The 27,798-nt window shown below is 49.4% G+C and overlaps 1 protein-coding gene across 14 annotated transcripts in view; it reads left to right on the top strand.

Moving 5' to 3' along the window:
• The window catches only part of PTPRS (protein tyrosine phosphatase receptor type S), a 327,352-nt gene that overhangs the window by 174,843 nt on the left and 124,711 nt on the right, over window positions 1-27,798 (top strand). For all 14 annotated transcript variants that reach the window (XM_079960405.1, XM_079960406.1, XM_079960400.1 and 11 more), the window contains one exon: window positions 12,523-12,711. In XM_079960405.1, the coding sequence (XP_079816531.1) occupies window positions 12,523-12,711 (189 nt within the window). The remainder of the gene's footprint in view (window positions 1-12,522; window positions 12,712-27,798) is intronic.

The following is a 27,798-nucleotide window of genomic DNA, read 5'->3' as shown; positions in this document are numbered from 1 at the left end:
CGCAGGTGGCGCTGTGGGTTAAAGCCTCAGCGCCTAGGACTTGCCGATCGAAAGGTCGGCGGTTCGAATCCCTGCAGCGGGGTGCGCTCCCGCTGCTCGGTCCCAGCGCCTGCCAACCTAGCAGTTCGAAAGCACCCCCGGGTGCAAGTAGATAAATAGGGACCGCTTACCAGCGGGAAGGTAAACGGCGTTTCTGTGTGCGGCTCTGGCTCGCCAGAGCAGCGATGTCACGCTGGCCACGTGACCCGGAAGTGTCTCCGGACAGCGCTGGCCCCTGGCCTCTTAAGTGAGATGGGCGCACAACCCCAGAGTCTGTCAAGACTGGCCCGTACGGGCAGGGGTACCTTTACCTTTACCTTTAGGCCGACTAAGGCCCGGGGGGGCCGGATCCGGCCCATTCGCCTTCTCATTCCGGCCCGCGGACGGTCCAGGAATCAGCGTGTTTTTACATGAGTAGAAAGTGTCCTTTTATTTAAAATGCACCTCTGGGTTATTTGTGGGGCCTGCCTGGTGTTTTTACATGAGTAGAATGTGTCCTTTTATTTAAAATGCATCTCTGCATTATTTGTGGGGCATAGGAATTCGTTCATTTATTTTTTTCAAAATATAGTCGGGGCCCCCACAATGTCTGAGGGATAGTGGACCGGCCCCCCGCTGAAAAAGTTTGCTGGCCCCTGGTTTAGAAGATGCTGCGTCAAAGCAAGGGGGAGAAAGATGGTGAAGGGACTGGAAACCAAGCCTTGTGAGGAGCGGTTGAAGGAGTTGGGAATGTTTAGCTTGGAAAAGTGGAGACAGACAGGAGGCTACAGCAGCAGCAAGAATACTCATCGCAACGTATTGGAAGACACAAGATCTACCCACCTTGGAAGAATGGCAGATGAAAGTAATGGACTATATGGAACTGACGGAAATGACGGGCAGAATCCGAGACCAGGGAGAAGAGTTGGTGGAAGAAGATTGGAAGAAATTTAAAGACTGTTTACAGAAACACTGCAAAATTATTGAATGTTAATGATGTTGGAATGAAAGGAAGTGGTTTTAGCAATAAGGCAAAAGGAATATGTAAAAATGGATTGATACTAGATGAAAATTTGAAATTATAATATGTGAAGACAAGAAATTAAGGGTAAACAAAGAGGGTATGGATTTGCTGAACTAATTATTAAATGGAATACAAAAAAGGGAGGTGTGAGGAAGTCATGAAAATAAGTAATGAGTGGTAAGATAATAGAAAGAGGGATTTATTTTTAACTGTTTTTATTTTTCTTTATTATTTTTTCTTTTCTGGTTTTGTATTTTCTGTATTCTTTTTTTACTATTTTTGTAACCTTTTTTCTTGTTGAAAAATTTAATAAATATCATTTTTTAAAAAAGTGGAGACAGACAGGACGATAGGTTAGTCGTCTTCAAATATCTCAAGGGCTGTCACATGGAAGAGGAAGCATGTTTGTATTCTCCTGCTCTGGAGGTTAGGATTCGAACGCATGGCTTCCATTTACAAAAGAATGAGATTCCGACTCAACATCAAGACGAACTTTCTGGTCATAGGAGCTGTTCCACAGTGAAAAAGACTCTCTCAGAAGGTGGTGGACTCTTATTTGCTGGAAGTTTTTAAACAAAGGTTGGTTGGCAATCTGTCAGGGATTCTTAAGCTGTGAATCCTGCACTACAGGGGGCTAGACTAGATCACTCTTTGGCATCCCTTACAATGCTGCAATTCAATGATTCGTTGACCTTTCATCCAGGGCTTCCCTGTGCAAAATCTTCTATACAAGATCTCAAAGTAGCTGTCTTATTCCAAAAGAATTTCAGAAATAGACTGGAAAGAGAAGTTGCTGAGTTGCAACTTACTACCAAACTTAAAACCATGGAGAGACCTGGTCTGAATAGAGACATTGGATTCTTATCTCATTATACATGATAAAGCTATTTTTAGTCATCTCACCCCTTGCTTTTCCCCCGTAAGACCAATTGCAGTCGTTAACAGTCGTTAACAGGTTTACCACACCTATCAGCCAATCACCCATTCCTACCAACCTTCTGAGTAATACCCCTCCCCACCCTCTCACTATATATAAAGGTCTGGTGACTTCTGTTTCAGTGTATCTGAAGAAGTGTGCATGCACACGAAAGCTCATACCAAGAACAAACTTAGTTGGTCTCTCAGGTGCCACTGGTCCCATCACCTCCTGGCAAATAGAAGGGGAAGAAATGGAGGGAGGCAGTGAGAGATTTTACTTTCTTGGGCTCCATGATCACTGCAGATGGTGACAGCAGTCATGAAATTAAAAGACGCCTGCTTCTTGGGAGAAAAGCGATGACAAACCTAGACAGCATCTTAAAAAGTAGAGACATCACCTTGCCAACAAAGGTCCGTATAGTTAAAGCTCTGGTTTTCCCAGTAGTGATGTATGGAAGTGAGAGCTGGACCATAAAGAAAGCTGATCGCCGAAGAATTGATGCTTTTGAATTCTGGTGCTGGAGGAGACTCTTGAGAGTCCCATGGACTGCAAGAAGATCCAACCTCTCCATTCTGAAGGAAATCAGCCCTGAGTGCTCACTGGAAGGACAGATCCTGAAGCTGAGGCTCCAATACTTTGGCCACCTCATGAGAAGAGAAGACTCCCTGGAAAAGACCCTGATGCTGGGAAAGATGGAGGGCACAAGGAGAAGGGGACGACAGAGGACGAGATGGTGGGACAGTGTTCTCGAAGATACCAGCATGAGTTTGACCAAACTGCGGGAGGCAGTGGAGGACAGAAGTGCCTGGCGTGCTCTGGTCCAGGGGGTCACGAAGAGGCGGACACGACTAAACGACTAAACAACAAGGTGCCACTGGAAGGAATTTATTTTATTTTGTTTCGACTACAGCAGACCAACACGGCCACCTACCTGTAACTCTCCCTAGAGAGTTTTGCACGATGCAGTGCAATACTTGCTGCCCTAGAAAAGAGGAGTTCATCCTGATCTGAAAGAAGAAAGAAAGCATAAAACTTATTCCTTGGAAGTTGGATGTCCATCAGCCACTGTAGGAAAATGGCTGCAGGTTCTCGTCAAGCCACAGATGCTTTCATTGAGATTCCTGCCTTGCAGGGGTTGGGCTGGATGACCCCCTGGGTCCCTCCCAACTCTGCAATCCTCTGAACCTATGAGCGAATCCCTTCACCACACATTTTCCTTGTCGCAGAAGTCCAGTTTTTTCAAGAAGCAAGTCTGGGGTGCAAGAGCTCCAGGGCTGCTTTAATTGCTCGCCCCGGAGTTGCCAGTTTGCAATCGAATCCCCTCCGAAAGCAGCGAGGGTCCAGAAAGTGTCACTAGATTCTTCTGTGCAGCCTCTCTCTCTCCCCCCCCCCAATTCCTTTTCTCAGACAAAGTTATCCTTTTGACCTGTCTTTGGATTTCGGGCCGCAAAGATCGACTTCTCCTTCCCCTTGTGCCGGACTCATTTGTAACTGCTGGGGAGAGTTAAAAGGACAAAGACTGAATCTATTAACCTCTGCTTTTTCACAAAGAGCAGGCGTGCGAGTGTGGACAGCCTCCCTGACTATTTGTGCCTCCCCAACCCCCTTCCCCCCCTCCTCGTGCTTTTCTTTCTTCCCTCTTCTCCCTACTCCAAGCTTCTGCCATCTCTACTACCTAGGGTAGCCCTCTCAACAAAGGTTTCCAACAGGAATACACTGGACGCTGCCTTAAATCAGGGCCGCTTATTATTTGTACAGTCATACGTCTGGTTACAGACACTTCACGTTGCGTTTTTTTTTGGGTTACGGACCGCCGAAACCCGGAAGGACCGGAACGGGTTACTTCCGGGTTTCGGCAGTCGCGCATGCGCAAAAGTGCTAAATTGTGCTTTGCACATGCACAGACGCGCCGAATCGCAACCTGCACAGACGCGCGCTGCGGGTTGCGAATGTTGCAAATTGCGAGCGTGCATCCTGCATCTATCACGTTCGCAACCCGAGCGTCCACTGTATTAAAGGTAAAGGATAAAGGGACCCCTGACCATTAGGTCCAGTCGTGGCCGACTCTGGGGTTGCGGCACTCATCTCGCTTTATTGGCCGAGGGAGCCGGCATACAGCTTCCGGGTCATGTGGCCAGCATGATTAAGCCGCTTCTGGCGAACCAGAGCAGCGCATGGAAACGCCATTTACCTTCCTGCCGGAGTGGTACCTATTTATCTACTTGCACTTTGACGTGCTTTCGAACCGCTAGGTTGGCAGGAAGGGAGACCGAGCAACGGGAGCTCACCCTGTCGCGGGGATTCGAACCGCCGACCTTCTGATCAGCAAGTCCTAGGCTCTGTGGTTTAACCCACAGCGCCACCTGCGTCCCACGGTATTATTATTGCATTTATTTCCCAGCTGTTGCTCCAAGGAGCTCAAGGTGGCTTGTGCCTGGTTCTCCCTTTCCTCATTTATTCCCGACAACAACCCTGCGACCTCTCTTCGCAGGGGAATCAATCCATCCCCTCGATCGTTCTCAGTTGGAGGAGCACGAGACTCTTAATCTCAGGGTTGTGGGTTCGATCCCCACACTGGGCAAAAGATTCTTACATTGCAACGGGTCAGGCTACTGGATGAGACCCTCATGGCCCCTTCCGACTTTACAATTCTATGAGTCTGGTTTCCCTTTCCTGAACCTTTTCCCAACTCCATGATACCCTTTTTGGACCAAGGCGACCAGAACCCTTCACGGTATTCCAAGCGCGGCTGCCCCCAGATTTGCTTAGCAGCGTTATGATATCGGCAGTTTTATTTTCAGCGATCCTTAGTGTGGGATCGTCCTTTTCCGTTTGTTTCTCAATCCACCCTATTAAAAGAGCTGCAATGCAGCAGCTGTCGGCGTCCCTGGGAGACCTTTGCATTTTCACTTAACAAGTGGCTGATTCCAGCAAGGAGAGTCGGGGACGGACGGACGGACAACAAGGGGTGCACAGCAAGGGGGAGAACCCTCTGGGAAGGGCTGCTGCGAACAGAGAAGACCAAGCCCTGCAGATGTGGCCGTGTAGGGGTGACATCATCCCAAGGAGAGGCGACTGACGTCTGCATTGTACCTGTTCCAAGAGAAACGTAGACCCCCAAAAGGCCTGACCTGAAAGCAGCCCCCTCACTTTGCCAAGGCACAATGTGTGCTTTCAACTGAAGTTTGGTGACAGCGGGGAATCTAGCGTTGCACAAGTCTTTGCATGCGCCAAATAAGAATGGATCAGGCCAGAGGGGGTCCATCTTTTCCAACATCCTGTTCTTGCAGGGGCTAACCAGGCGATCTGAGCACAAGAGCATGGGTAGGCAAACTAAGGCCCAGGGGCCGGATCTGGCCCAATCGCCTTCTCAATCCGGCCCACAGACGGTCCAAGAATCATTGTGTTTTTACATAAGTAGAATGTGTCCTTTTATTTAAAATGCATCTCTGGGTTATTTGTGGAGCCTGCCTGGTGTTTTTACATGAGTAGAACATGTCCTTTTACTTAAAATGCATCTCTGGGTTATTTGTGGGGCCTGCCTGGTGTTTTTACATGAGCAGAATGTGTGCTTTTATTTAAAATGCATCTCTGGATTATTTGTGGAGCATAGAAATCCGTTCATTATTATTTTTTCCAAAGTGTGGTCCGGGCCCCCACACAAGGCCTGAGGGACAGTGGACCGGCCCCCTGCTGAAAAAGTTTGCTGACTCCTGCACAAGAGCAATTCTTTCCGCCTGCAGGCAACTGGTATTCTGGAGCATCACAGCCCCCAACAGTGGAGCCTTATTCTTCCTCATGCAGTTGTCTAACCCCCTTTCAAAGCCATGCAAGTCAGAGCCCACCGCTGCTTTCTTTGCAGTTCAGCCCTGCATTCCGTGAAGGAGTTCAAGGCACAGGCTTCCCCTGTTGGAGGCTGGTTCTGGGTCACCCACGCCGCCTATTCGGCCACCAACGCTGCCTCTGAACTTGTCAAAAACGATCCCCATCCATCTCAGTTGTTATTGTTGTTTAGTCATGTCCGCCTCTTCGTGACCCCCTGGACCAGAGCACACCAGGCACTCCTGTCTTCCACTGCCTCCCGCAGTTTGGTCAAACTCATGCTGGTAGCTTCGAGAACACTGTCCCACCATCTCGTCCTCTGTTGTCCCCTTCTCCTTATGCCCTCCATCTTTCCCAACATCAGGGTCTTTTCCAAGGAGTCTTCTCTTCTCATGAGGTGGCCAAAGTCTTGGAGCCTCAGCTTCAGGATCTGTCCTTCCAGTGAGCACTCAGGGCTGATTTCCTTCAGAATGGAGAGGTTTGATCTTCTTGCAGTCCATGGGGCTCTCAAGAGTCTCCTCCAGCACCAGAATTCAAAAGCATCCATTCTTCGGCGATCAGCCTTCTTTACGGTCCAGCTCTCACTTCCATACATCACTACTGGGAAAACCATGGCTTTAACTATACGGGCCTTTGTTGGCATTTGTTGACCTTTGTTGTTCCTTCATGGATCACTGCCTTGCCGTGGCGAAGGGGCTTGAATAACTCAGAGAAGCTATGAGCCATGCCGTGCAGGGCCACCCAAGATGGACAGGTCATAGTGGAGAGTTTTGACCAAACGTGATCCACCTGGAGCAGGAACTGGCAAGCCACTCCAGTATCCCTGCCAAGAACACTCCATGGACAAAGACAACAGGCAGCCATCTCTGATAAGGCGCTAACACCTCTTCCTTCAACGCCTTTGCTTGCGTGGTCCCTGCCTGTCTCCCTTTGGCTCCTTCATCGCCCCAATCTGAGCATCAAAAGTTTGGGCAGGAACCACGCCCTGAGTTTGAGTTTGCCATCGGGCAGGCGTTGGGAGCTTTGCCCTCAGATGCCAGTCTGCCACTGAATCTACTGAGAGCAGTGTTGAACAGGATGCTGGACCATAAACAAAAAAAGAAAACATAAAAAAACAAGCAAACAAGCTGTAAAAAATATATCCAAGCTGTAAAAAAAATCCACTTTTGTTATCATTGTTGGGTGACTTCCTTGAATCCCCCTGGCTGAGTTTCCATATAGATCATTGTAGCAGTTTTCCAAAACTATTTTCACATAAAATTTACTTGGTCGATTAACCCCTTTCTTCCTTTTCATTTTGACTTTTATCCATAGTCTTCACAATATCACATATTTAAATCCTAGGCCAATCTGTTACTCCCAAGTATTTCTGTTTAAGTTATCTTAACATATTTAACTAAATAATCTTTAAATTTCTTCCATTCATCTTGATACTCCTTCTGGTTGCGGACTCTTCCGGTCGGGTCAGCTAGCTCCCAAAAGTCCATCATCTTCATCTGCCAATCTTCCACTGTTGGCATTTCTTGTAGTTTCCAATTTTTGGCCAGCAAAATTCTAGCTGCAAGGCTTAGAATCATAGACTCATAGAATCCTAGAGTTGGAAGAGACCACAAGGGCCATCGAGTCCAACCCCCTGCCAAGCAGGAAACACCATCAGAGCACTCTTGACATATGGTTGTCAAGTCTCTGCTTAAAGACCTCCAAAGAAGGAGACTCCACCAACACTCCTTGGCAGCAAATTCCACTGTCAAACAGCTCTTACTGTCAGGAAGTTCTTCCTAATGTTTAGGTGGAATCTTTTTTCTGGTAGTTTGGATCCATTGCTCCGTGTCCGCTTCTCTGGAGCAGCAGAAAACAACCTTTCTCCCTCCTCTATGTGACATCCTTTTATATATTTGAACATGGCTATCATATCACCCCTTAACCTCCTCTTCTCCAGGCTAAACATGCCCAGCTCCCTTAGCCGTTCCTCATAAGGCATCGTTTCCAGGCCTTTGACCATTTTGGTTGCCCTCCTCTGGACACGTTCCAGTTTGTCCGTGTCCTTCTTGAACTGTGGTGCCCAGAACTGGACACAGTACTCCAGGTGAGGTCTGACCAGAGCAGAATACAGTGGCACTATTACTTCCCTTGATCTAGATGCTATACTCCTGTTGATCGATTGCTTGTTGGGAACCCCGGGCGTTTTGGGTGTTTAGATGCGCACCGGTGGTCCCTGTTTTTGCATGCCAGCAGCGCCCTTCTCAGGTGGGTGGGGGGCTCTCGTCTTCCCCCCTATTCCCTCACCCCCGGTTGGTGGCATGTGCCAGCCTCTGGGAACCACGTCCTTCGCAGATCTCATCTCGAATCTGATCACGCCTCCAGCCGCCGTTGTTTTAATTAAACTCCGAGGAATTCTGCACAATGTGCCACAAGATTAACATTTTTGTTTAATTAGAAACACTCCGTAATAATAGTTGTCGCAAGCACCCTCCCTTCGCTGCCCTCCCTCCCTGATCTCCCCGCTCACATAATATCCACCCACCCTCCTCCTGCCTGTCAAGAGGGGCTGATCTATCTCTTGGCAGATTAATTAGTTTGTGGAATTAACAAGCTTTGGGAAGGGGCGGCATCTGAGCGGAGGAGCTGGAAGCTTCAGAGCATGATGTCACATCCAGCCAATCAGGTGAAAGACGTTCCCGGCTCCACATGGAATGATGCAAACAAACCGGCTGCCGGGTGCGCTTCGGATGAATTCACAGGAAATTCTGAATGGTGTGGAGCATGGGTAGGCAAACTAAGGCCCGGGGGGGGGGGACCGGCCCCGGCCCAATCGCCTTCTCAATCCGGCCCGCAGGTGGTCCGGGAATCAGCGTGTTTTTACATGAGTAGAAAGTGTCCTTTTGTTTAAAATGCATCTCTGGGTTACCGTATTTTTCGCCCTATAGGACGCACTTTTCCCCCTCCAAAAATGAAGGGGAAATGTGTGTGCGTCCTATGGGGCGAATGCAGGCTTTCGCTGAAGCCTGGAGAGCCCAACGCCAGCCCCACAAGCTCGGGGGACAGCGGGGAGGCGGAACGCCGCCATCCCGCTGTCCCCCGACTTGGTTAGAAGGCTGGCGGGGGGGGGGGATATATTTTTTTCCTTTATTCCCCCCCCCAAAAAATCCAGGTGCGTCCTATAGGGCGAAAAATACGGTATTTGTGGGGCCTGCCTGGTGTTTTTGCATGAGTAGAATGTGTGCTTTTACAGTTGTACCTCTGGATACAAACGGGATCCGTTCCAGAGCCCCGTTCGCATCCAGAAACAAACATAACTAGCGATGGCACATCTGCGCACGCTCGCGCCACTGTTTGCCGCTTCTGCGCATGCACGTGACGTCATTTTGAGCGTATGCGCAAGCGGCGAAACCCGGAAGTAACACGCTGCGTTGCTTCCAGGTTGCCGCGGAGCGCAACTCGGAACGAGCTCAACATGAAGCATATTCAACCCGAGGTATGACTGTACAGTGGGGCCTCGGGTTACATACGCTTCAGGTTACAGACTCCGCTAACCCCGAAATAGTGCTTCAGGTTAAGAACTTTGCTTCAGGATGAGAACAGAAATCGTGCTCTGGCGGTGCGGTGGCAGCAGGAGGCCCCATTAGCTAAAGTGGTGCTTCAGGTTAAGAACAGTTTCAGGTTAAGTACGGACCTCCGGAACGAATTAAGTGCTTAACCAGAGGTACCACTGTATTTAAAATGCATCTCTGGGTTATTTGTGGGGCATAGCAATTCATTCATCTCTCCCCCCCCCCCATATAGTCTGGCCCCCCACATTGTCTGAGGGACAGTGGACTGACCCCCTGCTGAAAAAGTTTGCTGGCCCCTGTGTGGAGAGAGGCAGTTTTTCTCTCTCTCCCTTCCCTTCCCTCATATCATGCTAAAACATTATCTGTTTATTCTGAACTCCAACCACTGGCCCACATCAAGACCTGGAAATATTACAGCGCCCGCCTCCATAGGCAACCAAGTACGAATCAGAACTAATCCACTGTGAAGACTATATCCGTAATAATTAATATTTATGATTGATAGAATAATAAAGCATAGATTTGCTGCAACACATGACGGGATATTATGTCCTTGCATTATTTTTGTTTGCATTTGTAGGAAGTGTCCCTCCACTGTCCAGTTTAGCTGGGGGGAAAGTGATAAAAAGAGAAGAGGATAAAATGGGGAAATAATGTGGAGTTCAAAGAAGCCTATGTTCTGATTTCCCCCCCCCCCCCCCCATGATGGCTCCTAAGTTTTGGGGTTTTTTTAAACTATAAAATGTCCAAATTCCTAAATAATAATAATAATATATTTCTGTGTATGCTCCCCTGCTTTGCTAGTGCCCTAAGCGCATGCCCAGTCCTGCCTTGTGAGTTTCCCCTTTGTTGTTGTTGTTAACGTTGCAAACCCGGAAGTGACTGTTCTGGTTTGCGAGCTATTTTTGGAAGCCAAACGTCCGACGGGGCTTCCGATTGGCTGCAGAAGTTTCCTGCAGCCAATCAGAAGCCGTGCTTTGGTTTTGGAACGTTTTGGAACTCTGACAGACTTCTGGAACAGATTCCGTTTGACTTCCAAGTAGCGACTGTATTGGTCTTTGGTCCATCTAATTCAATGCACACTTCCCTCATGACCCGGAAGCTGCGGTTAGTGCAGAATGCTGCAGCGCAATTGCTGACAGGAGGGAGGCTTTGCCTACGCATGGCGCATGGCGGCTGTGCTCAGCACCGGTTGCCAGTTAGCTGCTGGACCAAGTTCAAGGTGTTTCTCTTAAAGCCCTTAGCAACTGGGGACCAGTTTACCCACGAGATCACACCATATATGCCCATTGCCTGCCAGCGACGCTGGGTGTTTGGTGTGTTCCAGAAGATGCACCTAGTTTTTGGAGGAGGAAAACAGGGAAAAAAATATTCTGAATCCCAGAAGCCAGAACAGCAAGAGGGATGGCTGCGCAGTGAAAGCAGCAATCCCTCTTGCTGTTCTGGCTCCTGGGATAGCTGCGCAGCCTGCATTCGCTCCATAAGACGCACACACACATTTCCCCTTACTTTTTAGGAGGGGAAAAGTGAGTCTTATAGAGCAAAAAATACGGTATTTTTCCCTGTCTCCTAACACAAGGACTCGTGGGCTTCTGCAAACCTGAGGAGAGGCCTAAAAAAGAGTACTTCTTCACGACAGTGTGCAGTTAATAATAATAATAATAATAATAATAATAATAATAATAATAATATTTTATTTATACCCCGCCCCTCCCATGCCAGAGCCGGGCTCAGGGCAGCTAACACCAGTAAAATTACAGGAAAAACGTAACAGGGGAAAAAACCAATTTAAAATACAGGTTAAAATGGAATTTAAAATGCAGCCTTGTTTTAAAAGTTAAACTGTGGAACTCCCTTCCACAAGAGGCAGTGATGGGCACAACCTGGGATTCTTTAACAGAGGATGGCTCCTAGCCACAGTGTTCTCTCGCCACTGTCTGAATACTGCAAGGGGAAGAGAGCTGCAGCTATAGACTTCCCATCTTGCTTGTGGACTTCCCATTGGGGCATCTGGTCGGCCACTGGGAGAACAGGATGCCGGACTAGATGAGCCTGATCCTGCTGCTAATGTTCTTATAAGAGAGCATTTCCTACCGGGGTGCATGGGAGTCACAGTTTCCCATGCCTCCCCGAGTCGCAATATCCCATGCCTCCCCGAGTCACAGTTTCCCATGCCTCCCTGAGTCGCAGTTTCCCATGCCTCCCCGAGTCGCAGTTTCCCATGCCTCCCCGAGTCGCAATTTCCCATGCCTCCCCAGGTCACAGTTTCCCATGCCTCCCCGAGTCGCAATATCCCATGCCTCCCCGAGTCGCAATTTCCCATGCCTCCCCAGGTCACAGTTTCCCATGCCTCCCCGAGTCGCAATATCCCATGCCTCCCCGAGTCGCAATATCCCAAGCTTCACCGAGTCGCAGTTTGCCATGCCTCCCCGAGTCGCAGTTTGCCATGCCTCCCCGAGTCGCAGTTTCCCAAGCTTCCCCGAGTTGCAGTTTGCCATGCCTCCCCGAGTCGCAGTTTCCCATGCTTCCCCGAGTCGCAGTTTCCCATGCCTCCCCGAGTCGCAGTTTCCCATGCCTCCCCGAGTCGCAGTTTCCCAAGCTTCACCGAGTCGCAGTTTCCCAAGCTTCCCCGAGTCGCAGTTTCCCATGCCTCCCCGAGTCGCAGTTTGCCATGCCTCCCCGAGTCGCAGTTTCCCATGCTTCCCCGAGTCGCAGTTTCCCATGCCTCCCCGAGTCGCAGTTTCCCATGCCTCCCCGAGTCGCAGTTTCCCATGCCTCCCCGAGTCGCAATATCCCATGCCTCCCCGAGTCGCAGTTTCCCATGCCTCCCCGAGTCGCAGTTTCCCATGCCTCCCCGAGTCGCAGTTTCCCATGCCTCCCCGAGTCGCAGTTTCCCATGCCTCCCCGAGTCGCAATATCCCATGCCTCCCCGAGTCGCAGTTTCCCATGCCTCCCCGAGTCGCAGTTTCCCATGCCTCCCCGAGTCGCAGTTTCCCATGCTTCCCCGAGTCGCAGTTTCCCATGCTTCCCCGAGTCGCAGTTTCCCATGCTTCCCCGAGTCGCAGTTTCCCATGCCTCCCCAGGTCGCAGTTTCCCATGCCTCCCGGAGCCCTTTGCAGAGAACCCTGCCTCCTGCCGCCTCCGCAGAGTCTGACCCTTTCCCCTTTTGCCCGTGTCGTTTTGAACAGAGGACCAGCTGCCCTCCGGCTTCCCCATCATCGACATGGGACCGCAGCTGAAAGTGGTGGAGCGCACCAGGACCGCCACCATGCTCTGCGCAGCCAGTGGGAACCCAGATCCAGAGATCACATGGTTCAAAGATTTTCTGCCCGTCGACCCCAGCGCCAGCAACGGAAGGATCAAGCAGCTGAGATCAGGTGAGGCGAACTTGTCGGCTTGGTGGGGCAGGTGACGCTTCGGTCAAGATCCTGCTCGGACGTTCGTGTGTGCTGTCTGCAGAGTAAACCGCTCTCTGTGCCAGAGAGTCCTGGGAAAGGATTGGGGGATCACAAGGTCTTATATATACTTATTTATTGCGTCCATATATTCTTCAGCGAGCTCAAGGTGGCATCCCACCTTCTCTGAGAGACAACGACTGGCCCCCAGAGAGATCCATTGCCTAGTGGGAATTTGAACCCTGACTCCCAGGTCCGGGTCTGGAATTCTAACCACTATGCTAGCACTGCCTCTTTCAGGAATAATAATAATAATTTATTATTCATACCCCGCCCATCTGGCTGGGCTTCCCCAGCCACTCTGGGCGGCTTCTAATAAAACACTAAAATATAATAACCTATTAAACATTAAAAGCTTCCCTGAACAGGGCTGCCTTCAGATGTCTTCTAAAAGTCTGAGGTCCAGCGCTGCGGGCCTTCTGGCGTTTCCCTCATTGCGAGAAGCAAAGCTACAGGGAACCAGGCAGAGGGCCTTCTCGGTGGTGGCACCCTCCCTGTGGAACTCCCTCCCACCAGATGTCAAAGCGATAAACAACTACCTGACATTCAGAAGACATCTGAAGGCAGCCCTGTTCAGGGAAGTTTTTAATCTGTGATATTTTAGTGTATTTTTGGTTTCTATGGAAGCCGCCCAGAGTGGCTGGGGAAACCCAGCCAGATGGGCGGGGTACAAATAATAAATTATTATTATTATTATTATTATTGTTGTTGTTGTTGTTGTTGTTGTTGTTCTCTTTGACATCTGGTGGGAGGGCGTCACCACCGAGAAGGCCCTCTGCCTGGTTCCCTCTAACCTCACTTCTCACAGGGAGGGAACCACCAGAAGGCCCTCGGAGCTGGACCTCAGTGTGCGGGCCGAAAGATGGGGGTGGAGATGCTCCTTCAGGTATACTGGGCCTTTGAGGCCGTTTAGGGCTTTCAAGATCAGCACCAACACTTTGAATTGTGCTCGGAAACGTACTGGGAGCCAGTGTAGTTCTTTCAAGACCGGTGTTATATGGTCTTGACGGCCACTCCCAGTCACCAGTCCGGCTGCCGCATTCTGGATTAGTTGCAGTTTCTGAGTCATCTTCAAAGGTGGCCCCACATAGAGCGCATTGCAGTAGTCCAAGCGAGAGATAACTAGAGCATGCATCACTCTGGCGAGACAGTCTGCTGCCAGGGAGGGTCTCAGCCTGCGTACCAGATGGAGCTGGACACAGAATTGACCTGTGCCTCCATACACACAGTGCTTAACATGCGCTGTATGTTCAGCATGCAAGTATCTGGAAAAGTTAACTTTATGCAGCTGGGCACACTTGCAGTTTTGCCAGAACTCGGCTGCATTTAAATAGCCTTTGCCAGGGTTAAGTGTTATAAACCCACTTGTGTGAATGTTTGTGGCAGTTTGGAAGCTAGGGTGACGGCTGGTGCAATGTTTCGAGGGACGTCGTGGGCCCAGGACTCTGCAGCCCCTACCTGGGCTTTGTGACCGGAGTAACGGATGTAGAAACGACCACATGAAATTCCATTTGTTGGGTCTTTTCCATCCTCTCATTTTTCAGGAGTGCTTGCCTCCCGTCTCTTGTATCAAGGGACAGATGAATCTGTGTTGGTTTCCATTTCTTAAATTCAGTTCTCCATGCTTATTTTTTCATTTATTTATTTATCGCATTTATAGATACCGCCTCCCCCCCCCCCAAAAAAAGAGCTCAAGTTGGTACGAAAGATTCTCCTGCTTCCACCTGTGCGTTTGTTTACCTGCCCTTCAGTTAATTTTGAGTTGCGGTTTTGTGTCTTGTGATGTGTTTCCATGTGGCTTTGCATTCAGAGTTGTTTCCTCGTTCCCTCCCCTGGTTGTGTGTTGTGTAACTGTGTTTGTGTGTGTTTAGCTTTGAGGTGTTGGCCACTCTTAGTTCCAACATGGAGACCTCCTTTGTTACGGCTAAAGAAAGCCATGCTTTGCAGAGTTGGGATAGCCATCTCTGATGGATGCTTTTGTTGAGATTCCTGCATGGAAGGGGGTTGGATGAGATGGCCCTTCAAATATACGATTCTATGATTCTGCACTGTTTTGTTTCCCAGTTGCAATCTCCAAAAAGGGACGCGGGTTAAACCACAGAGCCTAGGACTTGCCGATCAGAAGGTCGGTGGTTCGAATCCCCGCGACGGGGTGAGCTCCCGTTGCTCGGTCCCAGCTCCTGCCAACCTAGCAGTTCGAAAGCACGTCAAAGTGCAAGTAGATAAATAGGTACCGCTCCGGCGGGAAGGTAAACGGTGTTTCCGTGTGCTGCTCTGGTTTGCCAGAAGCGGCTTAGTCCTGCTGCCCACATGACCCAGAAGCTGTACGCCGGCTCCCCTGGCCAATAAAGCGAGATGAGCGTCGCAACCCCAGAGTCGGCCACGACTGGACCTAATGGTCAGGGGTCCCTTTACCTTACCTTGCAATCTCCAAACACAAGTGCTCTGCTTGCAAAAAGAAATCCTGAACAGGTGGCCAGCAGAGATGAACCCCATACATTTAAAGCACTTAGCTTCCCCCACTCTGCTAAAATCCTGAGTACTGTAGTTTAGCTTCTCAGAAAGTTCTACTTCTCTGCACCCTTAAAAACTGCATTCTGGATTAGTTGTAGTTTCCAAGTCACCTTCCAAGGGTAGACCCACGTAGCGCGCACTGCAGTAGTCCAAGCAGGAGATAACTAAAGCATGCACCACTCTGGCGAAACAGTGCGCAGGCAGGGAGGGTCTCAACCTGTGTACCAGATGGGGCTGGTAGACAGCTGCCCTGGACACAGACCTGACCTGCGCCTTATATTCAGGCCAATACGGTATATACAGCTATTAGTTTGCTGCAATAGTACCTTGAAGCCATACAATTTAAAAAAAAACATATAAAAAGTTAAAATCAGAAATCAGCTAGCCATTGTGGAAAGACATGTTGCCTGCGTAAGCCTCACGGAACCAAAACGTTTGGCGCAGGCCGTCTGCTGGCTCTCCAGTGGCAGGCAGTTCCACAAGACTGTACCGATGGCAATAAAGTTTCTTGCTGCTGTCAGAGGAGCCTTGCCAACTGAGGGGAATTTCCGGTGTTGCTCCTGCAGGTGATCCAGCAGGGATGTAAGGGCTCAGGCAGTCCCTGAGTTACACTGAACCCAGGTGGATTAGGGCTTCACAGAACCATAGCATTATAGCGTTGTTGGACGGGACCCCCAAGGGCCATCGAGCCCAACCCCGTGCAGTGCAGAGGCCACAGTTAGATCGGCACGAAGGCCTCAAACCCAGCTCTTGTCTCGCAGCGGCAGCATGAACCTGCCCTTTGTTCCGACGTCGCTGCGGGAACGTTTAGGATTGGAGGGGAAAACCTGTGCACCTCTCTCAAGGCCCCGTTTAAAAGCCCGCTTCTGCAGGGCAGCAGACACCCGGCACCCGGCAAACAAACAGCCCTTCTGCAAACCGTTTCCTGCCGCAAACGCTGGCTGCGTTGGAATTTCTGGAAGCCTGACAACCGCCTAATTTGTCCTCTCCCTTTTTGCTTTCCTTTCTGGCATGAGTTAGCCGTCTTGCTTAATGGGTGGCCGGAGTTGATTCATTCCTTCATTGCCTCCCACTCTGCTCCTCTCTCTCTTTCTCTCTCCTGCCCCCCCCCCCCCGCCCTCGCGCAAACCGCTGCATTTTGCATTCTGGCAGGTCCAAGATTTCATTAAAACGAGTGCTTTGTGCAAAAAGTGCTTTGAAACACTGCCAGTCCCTGCACGTTAAAACGTTCCGTTTTGAGGAATGCCATTTTAATTAAGAACGTCAAGAGAAGCCTGAATCTGGATCAGACCAAAGCGGTATGTGTGGTGTGTGTGTGTGTGTTTGCATGAAAGGGTTGCCTAGTCTAGCATCCTGTTCTCCAGAGGCCAAACAGATTCCCCAAACGAGAAAACTCCATTTGTGAGTCCCAGAAACTGATGCGTAGAAGCACTTAACTGTCTCTGATCCTGGAGGGAAATCCTATCCATCATTCCTGGTGGTCATGGATACCTTTACACACACACCCTCCATGAATTTGTCCGATCCTCATCTGAATTGGTGGCCATCATAGATGGAAGGGCCCCCCAGAGTCATCTAGTCCAACCCCCTGGTATGCAGGAATCTTTTCCCCAACGGGGGGGCTCGAAACCCACAACCCTGAGATTAAGAGTCTTCACCTCGGTCCACCCCACCCCAATATTTCTGGTGGTGTCAATGCAAGTAAACGCTACTACAGTGGACGCTCGGGTTGCGAACGTGATTCGTGCAGGTTTGCAACCCGCAGCGTTCGCAACCCGCAGCGACGCGTCTGCGCACACGCTGGTTGCGATTCGGCGCTTATGCACAAAGCACAATTTGGCGCTTCTGAGCATGCAGGACCACCCAAACCCAGAAGTAGCCCAAACCCAGAAGTACTGGAATATAAATACAAGTCTTTCATAAATGCTGAAAGTTCAATAAGGAAGGGGCCATTTTGAGTCCACAGAGTTGGACCCGTGATACTGAGCATGCAGCTCATGTTGGATCCGAGCCACGGGCAACTACAAAAGGTGACTCCCCCACAGCGATTTAGCAGGGATGTTGTCAGAAGCCAGAGTCACGCATAGATCAACAATGAAATACCCGGTATCAGTGAAGTTAACTCTCTGTTCAAAGAAACCAAAGCAGCGCAGGCCTAGTGGTCACAGCGACTCTTCCCCTGGGGGTTCCCTTGGGGGGTTCCCCAGCTGATGCCTCCCACCAGTTATCCAGACAAGCCCCTGTGTTGCAAAAGAGAACAATGACCATATACATACGTAATAGACAATCTTTATACAGTAGAAGCCTTTCAAACAATAACAAGTTCAAAATGAAATCTTAGACTCAAAATCTCCAAAAGTCTTTAAATGAAGTGAGGTACCAAACTTTGTACGATGAAAGATAAGCAGTGAAGCTTTGTGTATTCAACAAATATAATGTCCAACACTGCAACCTCCGCTTTAGACCTCTGAACTAACAGTAGCATTAAATCAAAGGTGTGTATCTGAAGAAGTGTGCATGCACACGAAAGCTCATACCAAGAACTAACTTAGTTCGTCTTTAAGGTGCTACTGGAAGGAATTTTTTTATTTTATTAAATCAAAGGAACATTTGTTAAGAATGGCTACCCATTTCTGTTTAAACTCAGTGTCATTAACAAATAAGGTTGGTGCTTTCTGCAATCTCAACCCCCTGGGTATGCGGCTAGATTTAAGATACAGTGGTACCTCAGGTTAAGTACTTAATTCATTCCGGAGGTCCGTTCTTAACCTGAAACTGTTCTTAACCTGAAGCACCACTTTAGCTAATGGGGCCTCCTGCTGCCGCTGTACCGCCGGAGCACGATTTCTCTTCTCATCCTGAAGCAAAGTTCTTAACCTGAAGCACTATTTCTGGGTCAGCGGAGTCGGTAACCTGAAGCGTATGTAACAAGAAGCGTATGTAACCTGAGGTACCATTGTAATTGGAGAGCGAAGAGGCACGAAATTCATAGCGAATCTTGCGCTTCTGTGCATTAAGAAGTTGTGAAAAATCCACATTAGAAGGACATGTATCAAAATCCAGCGAAGGTACGTCACAGAGAATGTCCTCAGAATCCTTGTCAGAAAAAGCTCATTTGGCCATGGACTTTCAGAGACTTTGAGTCTAAGATTTCATTTTGAACTTGTTATTGTTTGAAAGAATTCTACAGTGGTGCCTCGCAAGACGAAATTAATCCGTTCCGTGAGGCTCTTCGTATAGCGGTTTTTTCGTCTTGCGAAGCAAGCCCATTAGCGGATTAGCGCTATTAGTGGTCTAGCGGCTTTTAGCGATCAGCTGATAAGCGGCTTAGGAAAAGGAGGGGAAAGGGGGGAAAAACCCGCAGGAACTCGCAAGACATTTTCGTCTTGCGAAGCAAGCCCATAGGGAAATTCGTTTTGCGAAGCGCCTCCAAAATGGAAAACCCTTTCGTCTAGTGGGTTTTCCGTCTTGCGAGGCGTTCGTCTTGCGGGGCATCACTGTATAAAGATTGTCTATTACGTATGTATGTGGTCATTGTGTTGCCCAAACATGGTGACATTTCCACCAGTTATCAGCATCCAGCCAGTCCACAACATCTGTAAGGGGGTCAGGCGGTCTGTGATGGATGCTAAGCCCAGCCAGGACCCTCCCAACAGCAGGAGAGCCCCCTCCTCTCCAGTGTCTTTTGTCCCCTGAACTTAAGAAAGCTTTGGTGGGTGTCTTCTCAAAACGGAGGAAAGACGCCAGACTTCATTTTGACCGGCCTGGGAAGGTTGGTTTTTGTGCATGTGTTTGTTGTGGCGGTGCAGAGATGACTATTTGCGCTTCAGGGGGGGCAGAGGGGTGCTCTGTGGTGTTTGCCGGTTGCAAGCCTCGAAGCTTGTGCTCGCCACGGGCGACTCGAGAGGAAGAGCAGAAGACCTCGCGCAGACTGGACGTTTGCATCGCGCGAACACCAGGGGTTCCCAAAGGGTGCCTGATAGCATGCTTGGAGGGAGAGTGGCCCTCCGGCCGCCCCCCAAAATGGCCAACATGGTGAATACTCCATGTTGCTTCTCTGTGTGAGTCCCTGGCCTGGTGCCTTCCTCTCTTGAGTATGCCATCCCCCCCATTCAATGGCTCATGCAGAGACACGGCGGTGAGAGTGCGGCAGTTTCTCCCCTCCTATAACTCTCAAAGTAAACCTTTTCGGAAGGTAAGGATGAAATGTGTCTCCTCTACTCGTTTGGGAGGCGGTGGGGAACCTCAGCTGTCATGTCTGGGAATCAATGTCTAAACTTCTGTATGTGATAACCTCTGTCTTATCTATGTCCTGTCCTGTGTTGGGTTCGTTGGTTTTGGTTTTTTTGGAAAGATTTCTTTTAAAAGTAACTGGCTTATAACCACACTTTAATTTTTTTCCCCTTTTCTGTTTCCTTTTTAATTTTATTTCACTCAGACACCTTTGGTAAGTGTGCTTTCCACATAAATCAAGTCAATTCTTCATTTTCTTAAATACTAATAGTTCTTTTTTTAAAAAAATTGACAACCAGTCAACCCCAAACCTGTTGCCTGCCCCACCCTCCTCCCACCCTTAAAACTAATTCCTTCTTTTAACAGCTTCCCCACACCCTTACAAATTAGGCATGTGGCTTGACTCTTCTACTAACGCCTTTATTTCAGTAGGGATATTCTGCCATTTTTAACAAAACCTTTGTGACCTGGGAGGTTGTCGTAGGCACCTAAAAGCAAAAATTACCGGCGTCTCAAACCTCATGGCTGTTTACAAGGAAAAGAAGAAAATGCAAACTCTTCCAAAATTAGGTAAATTCGGTAGTTATAAAATAAAGTCGTCCTGGAATCCCCACTAACACAATATGGTGAGCTACCTTAAAACTGCATCGTGTCTCATTTCTGGGGGGTTCCCCCTGTCCCCGCCCCCCCCCCAGCTACAAACTGATTTGGGGTTTGGAGTTTCACATTTAACAACTGTGTGTTAGAAATTTCCTGGAAACCGCAAGGTGCTTGGGGAGGCAGGAATCCCTGAAATAAAATTAAAAGTTGTGGTCTGTCCAGACGAGGCAGTGAGACAGCTTCCTAATTTTGCTTTCCCCGTTTCCTACGGTGGAGAGTCTTAAGGCAGGGGTCAGCAAACTTTTTCCCCAGTGGGCCGGTTCACAATCCCTTAAATCTTTTGGAGGGCCAGACCACACGCGCGCGCACACAGCCACTGGCAATTGGCAGAGAGCGGGGAACTAGAGGGAGATGGCCGGGGGTAAACCAGGCACGTCCCACCTCCGAACCCGCGGGAAGGGCAGGTGCGCTCACCTGTCTCAGCAGCGGCCGGCCCAGCCCTCTCCACCCAGGCGCTCCAGCTCTGCCCCGTGAAGTCATTGAGATTCGGCAACCACTGGTCCACAGCAGCCATTGTTGCTGCTGCTACCACCGTTGCGCGTCTGATCACCGCACGGGAACGCGCAGCCCTCCCCGCTGGGTAAACCAGGTGTGCCGTTTGATTGGTGATGGGGGGAGAGGCATCTGATTGGCAGAGACGTCCCCGTGCCACGCTGAGATAAACCAAGTACGGCGTCTGATCGGCAGAGCCGCCGCCACTCGGCGTCTTCCTCCCGTCGTCATCACCAGAAGTCTCGGCCCGTGTGGCCATTTAAGAACCCGGCGGCGGCAGGAGGAAGAGACCGAGCGGCAGCGGCTCTGCCGATCAGACGCCGCACCTGGTTTACCTCAGCGCGGCGCGGGGACGTCTCTGCCAATCAGACGTCGCTGAGGTAAACCAGGCGTGGTGTCTGATCGGCAGAGCCGCCGCCACTCAGCCTCCTCCTCCTGTCGCCATCACTGGTAGTCTCTGCCCACACGGCGGGTTCTTAAATGGCCGCTCGGGCCAGATCTGGCCCGGGGGCCGTAGTTTGCCGACCCCTGGTCTAAAGTCTATGACTCCAAGGACTTCAGGCGGGTAGTCTCAAGGCACTCTACATTTTTTATATATATAAAAAAGCAATCAGTTCAGACATATAGGATTTGCAATAAAATACTTGAGTTTGCTTATCTCCTCCTCCCTCCCAGTGCATTTTCCTTTGGTGTTGTGGTGGGTTGTGTGTTTTTTAAGATTCTGACCCTGAAGGAAGCGGCTGGCTTTTCTTTAAGTAAGCCACTCTGGGGGTCTTCCTTTTTGGCCGAGTAGCAGGGTGTTTAATTAGCTAGCCTATTCGCGATGCTAAGCAGGGTCCGCTATGGTTTCAAATAAACAAGCTAAAGTACCTGTTGTACTCCAGCCTGCCCCTTTTGCTTATTAATGGATGGGCTAAAGGAAGTAATAGTGCCACTGTATTCTGCTCTGGTCAGACCTCACCTGGAGTACTGTGTCCAGTTCTGGGCACCACAGTTCAAGAAGGACACTGACAAACTGGAACGTGTCCAGAGGAGGGCAACCAAAATGGTCAAAGGCCTGGAAACGATGCCTTATGAAGAATGGCTAAGGGAGCTGGGCATGCTTAGCCTGGAGAAGAGGAGGTTAAGGGGTGATAGGATAGCCATGTTCAAATATATAAAAGGATGTCACATAGAGGAGGGAGAAAGGTTGTTTTCTGCTGCTCCAGAGAAGCGGACCCGGAGCAATGGCTCTAAACTACAAGAAAGAAGATTCCACCTAAACATTAGGAAGAACTTCCTGACAGTAAGAGCTGTTTGACAGTGGAATTTGCTGCCAAGGAGTGTGGTGGAGTCTCCTTCTTTGGAGGTCTTTAAGCAGAGGCTTGACAACCATATGTCAGGAGTGCTCTGATGGTGTTTCCTGCTTGGCAGGGGGTTGGACTCGATGGCCCTTGTGGTCTCTTCCAACTCTATGATTCTATGATTCTAAGAGCCCCCCGCCAGGGAGTTGAGAATCCATCCCCGCCATAGAGTCCAGTGTGACTGCTGATTCCTGATGAATGCAGGGGGGCAGGGGTTGGACTGGATGACCCTTGGGGTCCCATCCAGCTGCACAGCTCTCTGATTCTACGATTGCCTTATGACTGGTTCAGCCTTTTAAGAAGGTGGTCCAGGAGTAAAACAAGCTCCTCCCTTGCTTTCCTGCTTCGGGAGCTCTCGGCCCAGTCTCGATTCACAAAGTCTCCCTTTAAATTATGGACCTTGTTTACTTGTCAGATGCCACCAAATAAAAATCTCCGGCCTACTGCCCCAGAAGCAAGGTTCTGGGCAATTGCCACAATATACTGTTCAGGAGGGACACGGGTGGCGCTGTGAGTTAAACCACAGAGCCTAGGACTTGCCGATCAGAAGGTCGGCGGTTCGAATCCCCGCAATGACGGGGTGAGCTCCCGTTGCTCGGTCCCTGCTCCTGCCAACCTAGCAGTCTGAAAGCACATCAGAGTGCAAGTAGATAAATAGGTACTGCTCCAGCGGGAAGGTAAACGGCGTTTCTGTGTGCTGCTCTGGTTTGCCAGAAGCGGCTTAGTCATGCTGGCCACATGACCTGGAAGCTGTACGCCGGCTTCCTCGGCCAATAAAGCAAGATGAGTGCTGCAACCCCAGAGTCTGCCATGACTGGACCTAATGGTCAGGGGTCCCTTTACCTTTACCTTTACTGTTTGTGAGTATTTGGGGAAAGTAGGAACTCTTCTCAAAATCAATTTATTCCTGCACTACAGCTTTGTCTCCTTCCCCATCTTGCAAATATTCTCCAGCTTCTTAGATGTGAAACTCCAACAGGTTTCTTAAAAAATAAAAATCTGCCACCTGTGCCCTGTAGTCCTGGTTTATTCCCCCCCCTCATAAATTTTCCTTCTGCCCCCACCCCCAGTAGTTTAAATAACTCTTCATGAGCCAAGCAAAGCCATGCCCATTAGAACTTCCACCTGGCGTTACTGCAATTCAGGGCTAGCGCGTGGCAACTGCTGCCTGATGCGACGGACAAGATCCCTGTCTCCCGTTTCTTGTGCAACACCGTTTAGGTGTTGGCGAAGCATCGCCTCCGCATACAAATCCCTGAGGGGGAAGAATGCGACTTTAGGGGGTGCAAGGCAGGCTTCCGTGGCGCACAGGATAAACAGCCGCTGCTGCTGCCAGTATCTGCTGCCTAAAGGTGGCTGGGTCATTTCCCCTAATGGTAGGGCCGGCCTTACTGGAATGGAGTATTAAGGAGAAATTTGTCTAATGGTAGGGTTGGCCTTACTGGAATGAAATCTCGAGGGGGAGAAAGGTTTTTCTAAAAAGTGTTCATCAGCGTTACACAGGTGTCAGCAAACTTTTTCAGCAGGGGGCTGGTCCACTGCCCCTTGGACCTTGTGGGGGGGTGACTATATTTTTGGGGGAAAATAAATGAATTCCTGTGCCCCACAAATAACCCAGAGATGCATTTTAAATAAAAGGACACATTCTACTCAGGTAAAAACAGGCTGTATCCTGGACTGTCTGCAGGCTGGATTTAGAAGGCGATTGGGTCGGATCCGGCCCCCGGGCCTTAGGTTGCCTTCCCATGGTGTTACATGTAAAATTTCACTGGGAGCAGCAAAACTGGGAGCAAATCCCATTCACAGGCAAATCGGATGCAGGTATAGACCCCAGTTGGGACGCGGGTGGCACTGTGGGTTAAACCACAGAGCCTAGGGCTTCCCGATCAGAAGGTCGGCGGTTCGAATCCCCGCAATGACGGGGTGAGCTCCCGTTGCTCAGTCCCTGCTCCTGCCAACCTAGCAGTTCAAAAGCATGCCAGTGCAAGTAGATAAATAGGTACCGCTCCGAAGGGAAGGTAAACAGCGTTTCCGTGCACTGCTCTGGTTCGCCAGAAGCGGCTTAGTCCTGCTGGCCACATGACCCGGAAGCTGTACGCCGGCTCCCTCGGCCAATAAAGCGAGATGAGCGCTGCAACCCCAGAGTCGTCCGTGACTGGACTTAACGGTCAGGGGTCCCTTTACCTTTATAGACCCCAGTTTTCTGACCTGAAGGCAGGGCAAGGGGGTGGCAACCTGGATATTCACAAAGATTATCAACACAAGCTGTCACTGGGGTTGCACTGGTTTGCAGAGGTGATGGTTTCTGGCCATGCCAGTTGGACACCGCCATTTTGGGACTGGGGACCCCTCTTTCCTCTCCTCCCCCAGACCCACATTTGATGTTCGCCTCCCACCCTGAAAGCCCTCGTAGGCTCCAGATAATTTGTTCCTATTGGAAATAATTGTTGTGCGGTAGCACACCAGTGATGCAGCAAAGATCCCTTTCAAGTGAGTCAGACCCCCATAGACAGCACCGCCGCCCCCTTCTCCCCACTGCCCCCCCCCATTGCTCCAGATTGTTGTCACAGATGGCAGATTTTTGCATGTGTTTCGTTTCCAAGCCTGATTTTCTGAGACGGAAAGATGAGTTCAAGGCTGTTCTATTTCCACTGAATAAATCCACAACCCTTTGCTAATTTTCCCCTCTTCTCTTCCTCGCTTTCTCTCTCTCTCTCTCTCGCTGCCTTTTTTAAAACCACCCAGCTGCTCCTCTGCAGAGATTTGCCCAAATTAACGCTCCCTTTATTTCCCCCTTCCCTTTCCTTACTCCTTTTCATTTATTTCCACACTGTTTCCCCCAGCGAGCGTACCTTGCTTCGATTAACATTAACTAGCTAGTAACCTTAACTAGACGCTAACTAATGCCTTTCTGTAGATTCCCGTTTTTTGTAACCTGTTGTCCAGCCAGAAGCTGATTCTCTCACTAGAACCTTAACCAGCTTTAACCAAATAACATCTCGCCCTATCCTCACCCAGCTGACACTAACTAATCATAATAACTAGGTGGTTTATTTTACCCCTATCCTGAAAACAGGGCACATTCATCTAGGAAGTTTGGGGGGGGGAGAGAGTATTAGAGGCATTTAAACTCTTAAAAAAGAAAGCCGGTTATTTCAGGGCGGACGTAGAGGTTTCAGCAGACATTGATGATGTTTGGCAAGACCGGGGAATGCCAATATTTGGAGATTCTGCAAAGGGGGAGTTTTTTGGACTTGAAAGAATGGGCCGTGCTTTGCAAAACCTGCTCTGTTTTCAGGATCGGAGTAAAACCCTAGAGATCTTCTTACGATAATACATTTCTTGACTGAGATGTGCAGCAATCTCTTGGAAAGCCAGTGGGGGCTGGGAGCAGGGGGAAGGATCCTGCAATTTTATGAGGAAGGCTTTTTGAACCCAAACCTTGAGGAGAACGCCCATGAAGCTATTTTGGACTGGGGTGTTGGCTTCAATGCTGGATGTCCATTTCGACCCATCCTCGGAGGATAACAGTGCCTCTGAGCACGTGGAGAGTGGCTCACCTTGTTGTCCCATGGTTCGTACGACTCTTTCCAAGTCAGTCTCCTTACCCACCCGGTCCATTGTTCTGTGCTCGGACTGGCAGCAGCTCAGAGTTTAGTGCAGCGAAGGGTTCCTTTTAAGCAGAGATTGGACCTGGGACCTTCTGCAATCAAAGCAGGTGTCCTGATGAAAAGCTGCCATTTTATAACATTGCCCAGAATTGTCTGATTGGCAGAGGCCTTTCCTATTTAACTGCTTCCTGACCCGTAGTTGCTGACCGATATGGAACCTGGGACGTTCTACCTGCCAAGCAGCCGCACTAGACCATCAGGTGTTGGCTCCTCCCCCTTGATGCTTTCTTGGGCGACCAATGGCATCCGCAGCTGTTGCCTTCCTGATTGGCCAAAGTGAACATGAAATCATCCATTCAGAATTTTAAGTACTGTATTTTTCGCTCTATAAGACGCACCAGACCACAAGACGCCCCTAGTTTTTGGAGGAGGAAAACAAGAAAAAAAATATTCTGAATCTCAGAAGCCAGAACAGCAAGAGGGATCGCTACGCAGTGAAAGCAGGAATCCCTCTTGCTGTTCTGGCTTCTGGGATAGCCGCGCAGCCTGCATTCGCTCCATAAGATGCACGCACATTTCCCCTTACTTTTTAGGAGGAGAAAAGTGAGTCTTATAGAGCAAAAAATACGGTACTTCTACATCCCTCAGCCCATTCAGAATACGACAGCGTTAGAGATTCTCCAACCAGGAGAATCCAAACTTTCCTTCTCCTTAGGGTCCTTTCTCCCACTGGCGCGTCCAGGGAAACGAAAAACGAAAACAAAAAACTCCCACTATTTTCCTCCCCGCTCGTTTTCACTTCTGTTTTGTTTTTCTTTTTTCTTTCGTTTTTCCTTGCAGAAGGTACTCCGATCCGAGGTAAGAAAACACCCTCCGCAAACACACACAAAACATCCGCCCCACACGGCGCTCACTTTCCCTGCTAGCCTATTTGCCACCTCAACCTCTCGATTATAACCAGTTCTTGTTCCGTGTTAGTTGTGTGATTTTTTTATTTTTTTAAAAATATATATATATATATATTAATAACAATCTTGGAGTTTTGTCAGCCTTTCACTGTTGTGGGTGTTTATTTTCTGTCCTGCCTCTTGTCCTGTCTTCTGTGACTTCCCGCCACCCCCACCCCCCACCCCATTTATTTCCTCCCCTCAATTCTGCATTTATTTTCAATACGTGTATAATTCTCTTTCTTCCTTGGCTGGCTGGATGGATGGAACTGGCCGCTGTGTCTGTTGGGGGCCATGGGAGGAAGATTTCCCAAGGTCCTCTGGGGCCAGGGGAGAAAGATTTCCCAAGCTCCTGGCCACACTTGCAGTTTATGGTTTGGGCTCAAACATAGTGCCAAGAAGCACCGAAGGTGTATTTCTGGTTTTCCTTGTGGTTCCTGTTACTATTATAATATCACTCCCGTTATTAAATCATTTCTCAAAAGTGGTAAGGTTTCATTTGAACCTGAAACGGTTGTGAATTGGGAAATTAATGCAATTGTATTTGTATTTTCTGGTAAAAATGGAGGGGGGCAGGAGGAGGAAAATATATCTTAAATGTCTTAAAGAGAAGCTCTGCTGGATCAGACTAAGGATAATAATTTACCTCTGGAAAGCCTACAGTGTTCCTCTCCCACTGTTGGTCTCTGAGCATGGAGGGTCTGTTTCACCATAGATAGACTTATCCTTTTGTGGGGTCTTGGACAGAGGTCTGTAAAGCTAGGGAACAGAGGGTGAAGCATATGGACAAAGAGGATGTGGCCAGCACCACCTGCTTTCTCTGCCGCCTCTGCCGATTTTGTGGTGAAGTTAGAGGGTTAGCCTGAGCTGAGAGAGCGCATTATAAGCCTTTGAAGCTGTGTGACACCTATTAGTCTTCTGGCTCGCATTTTTCTAGATGGAGAGCTCAGTTTATGCAAATTCCTGCATCGGGCTGCAGTCTGGCATGCACATAGCACTAAGCACTGTGTTCACGACTGTATGGTTTGCATACGCCTCAACCCCCATCTCTTTCCCGGAGGAGATTGCAAACATCTGTTTCCAGTTTGAACTCACTGCACAGTTAGTTGGCAAGATGTCTGAGCCAGGGCAGAGTGTGGCAAGCGTTCATTTTAACGATGGTTTGTTGAAACAAATCAACTTTAGGCACTGGTTGGTGTCCCTGGCTTG

Source organism: Podarcis cretensis (genome assembly GCF_951804945.1).
Source record: "Podarcis cretensis genome assembly, chromosome: 18".
In the NCBI taxonomy this organism is placed as follows: Eukaryota; Metazoa; Chordata; class Lepidosauria; order Squamata; family Lacertidae; genus Podarcis; species Podarcis cretensis.
Note: the sequence above shows the minus strand (reverse complement) of the source record. Positions and strands in the feature narration are given on the sequence as shown.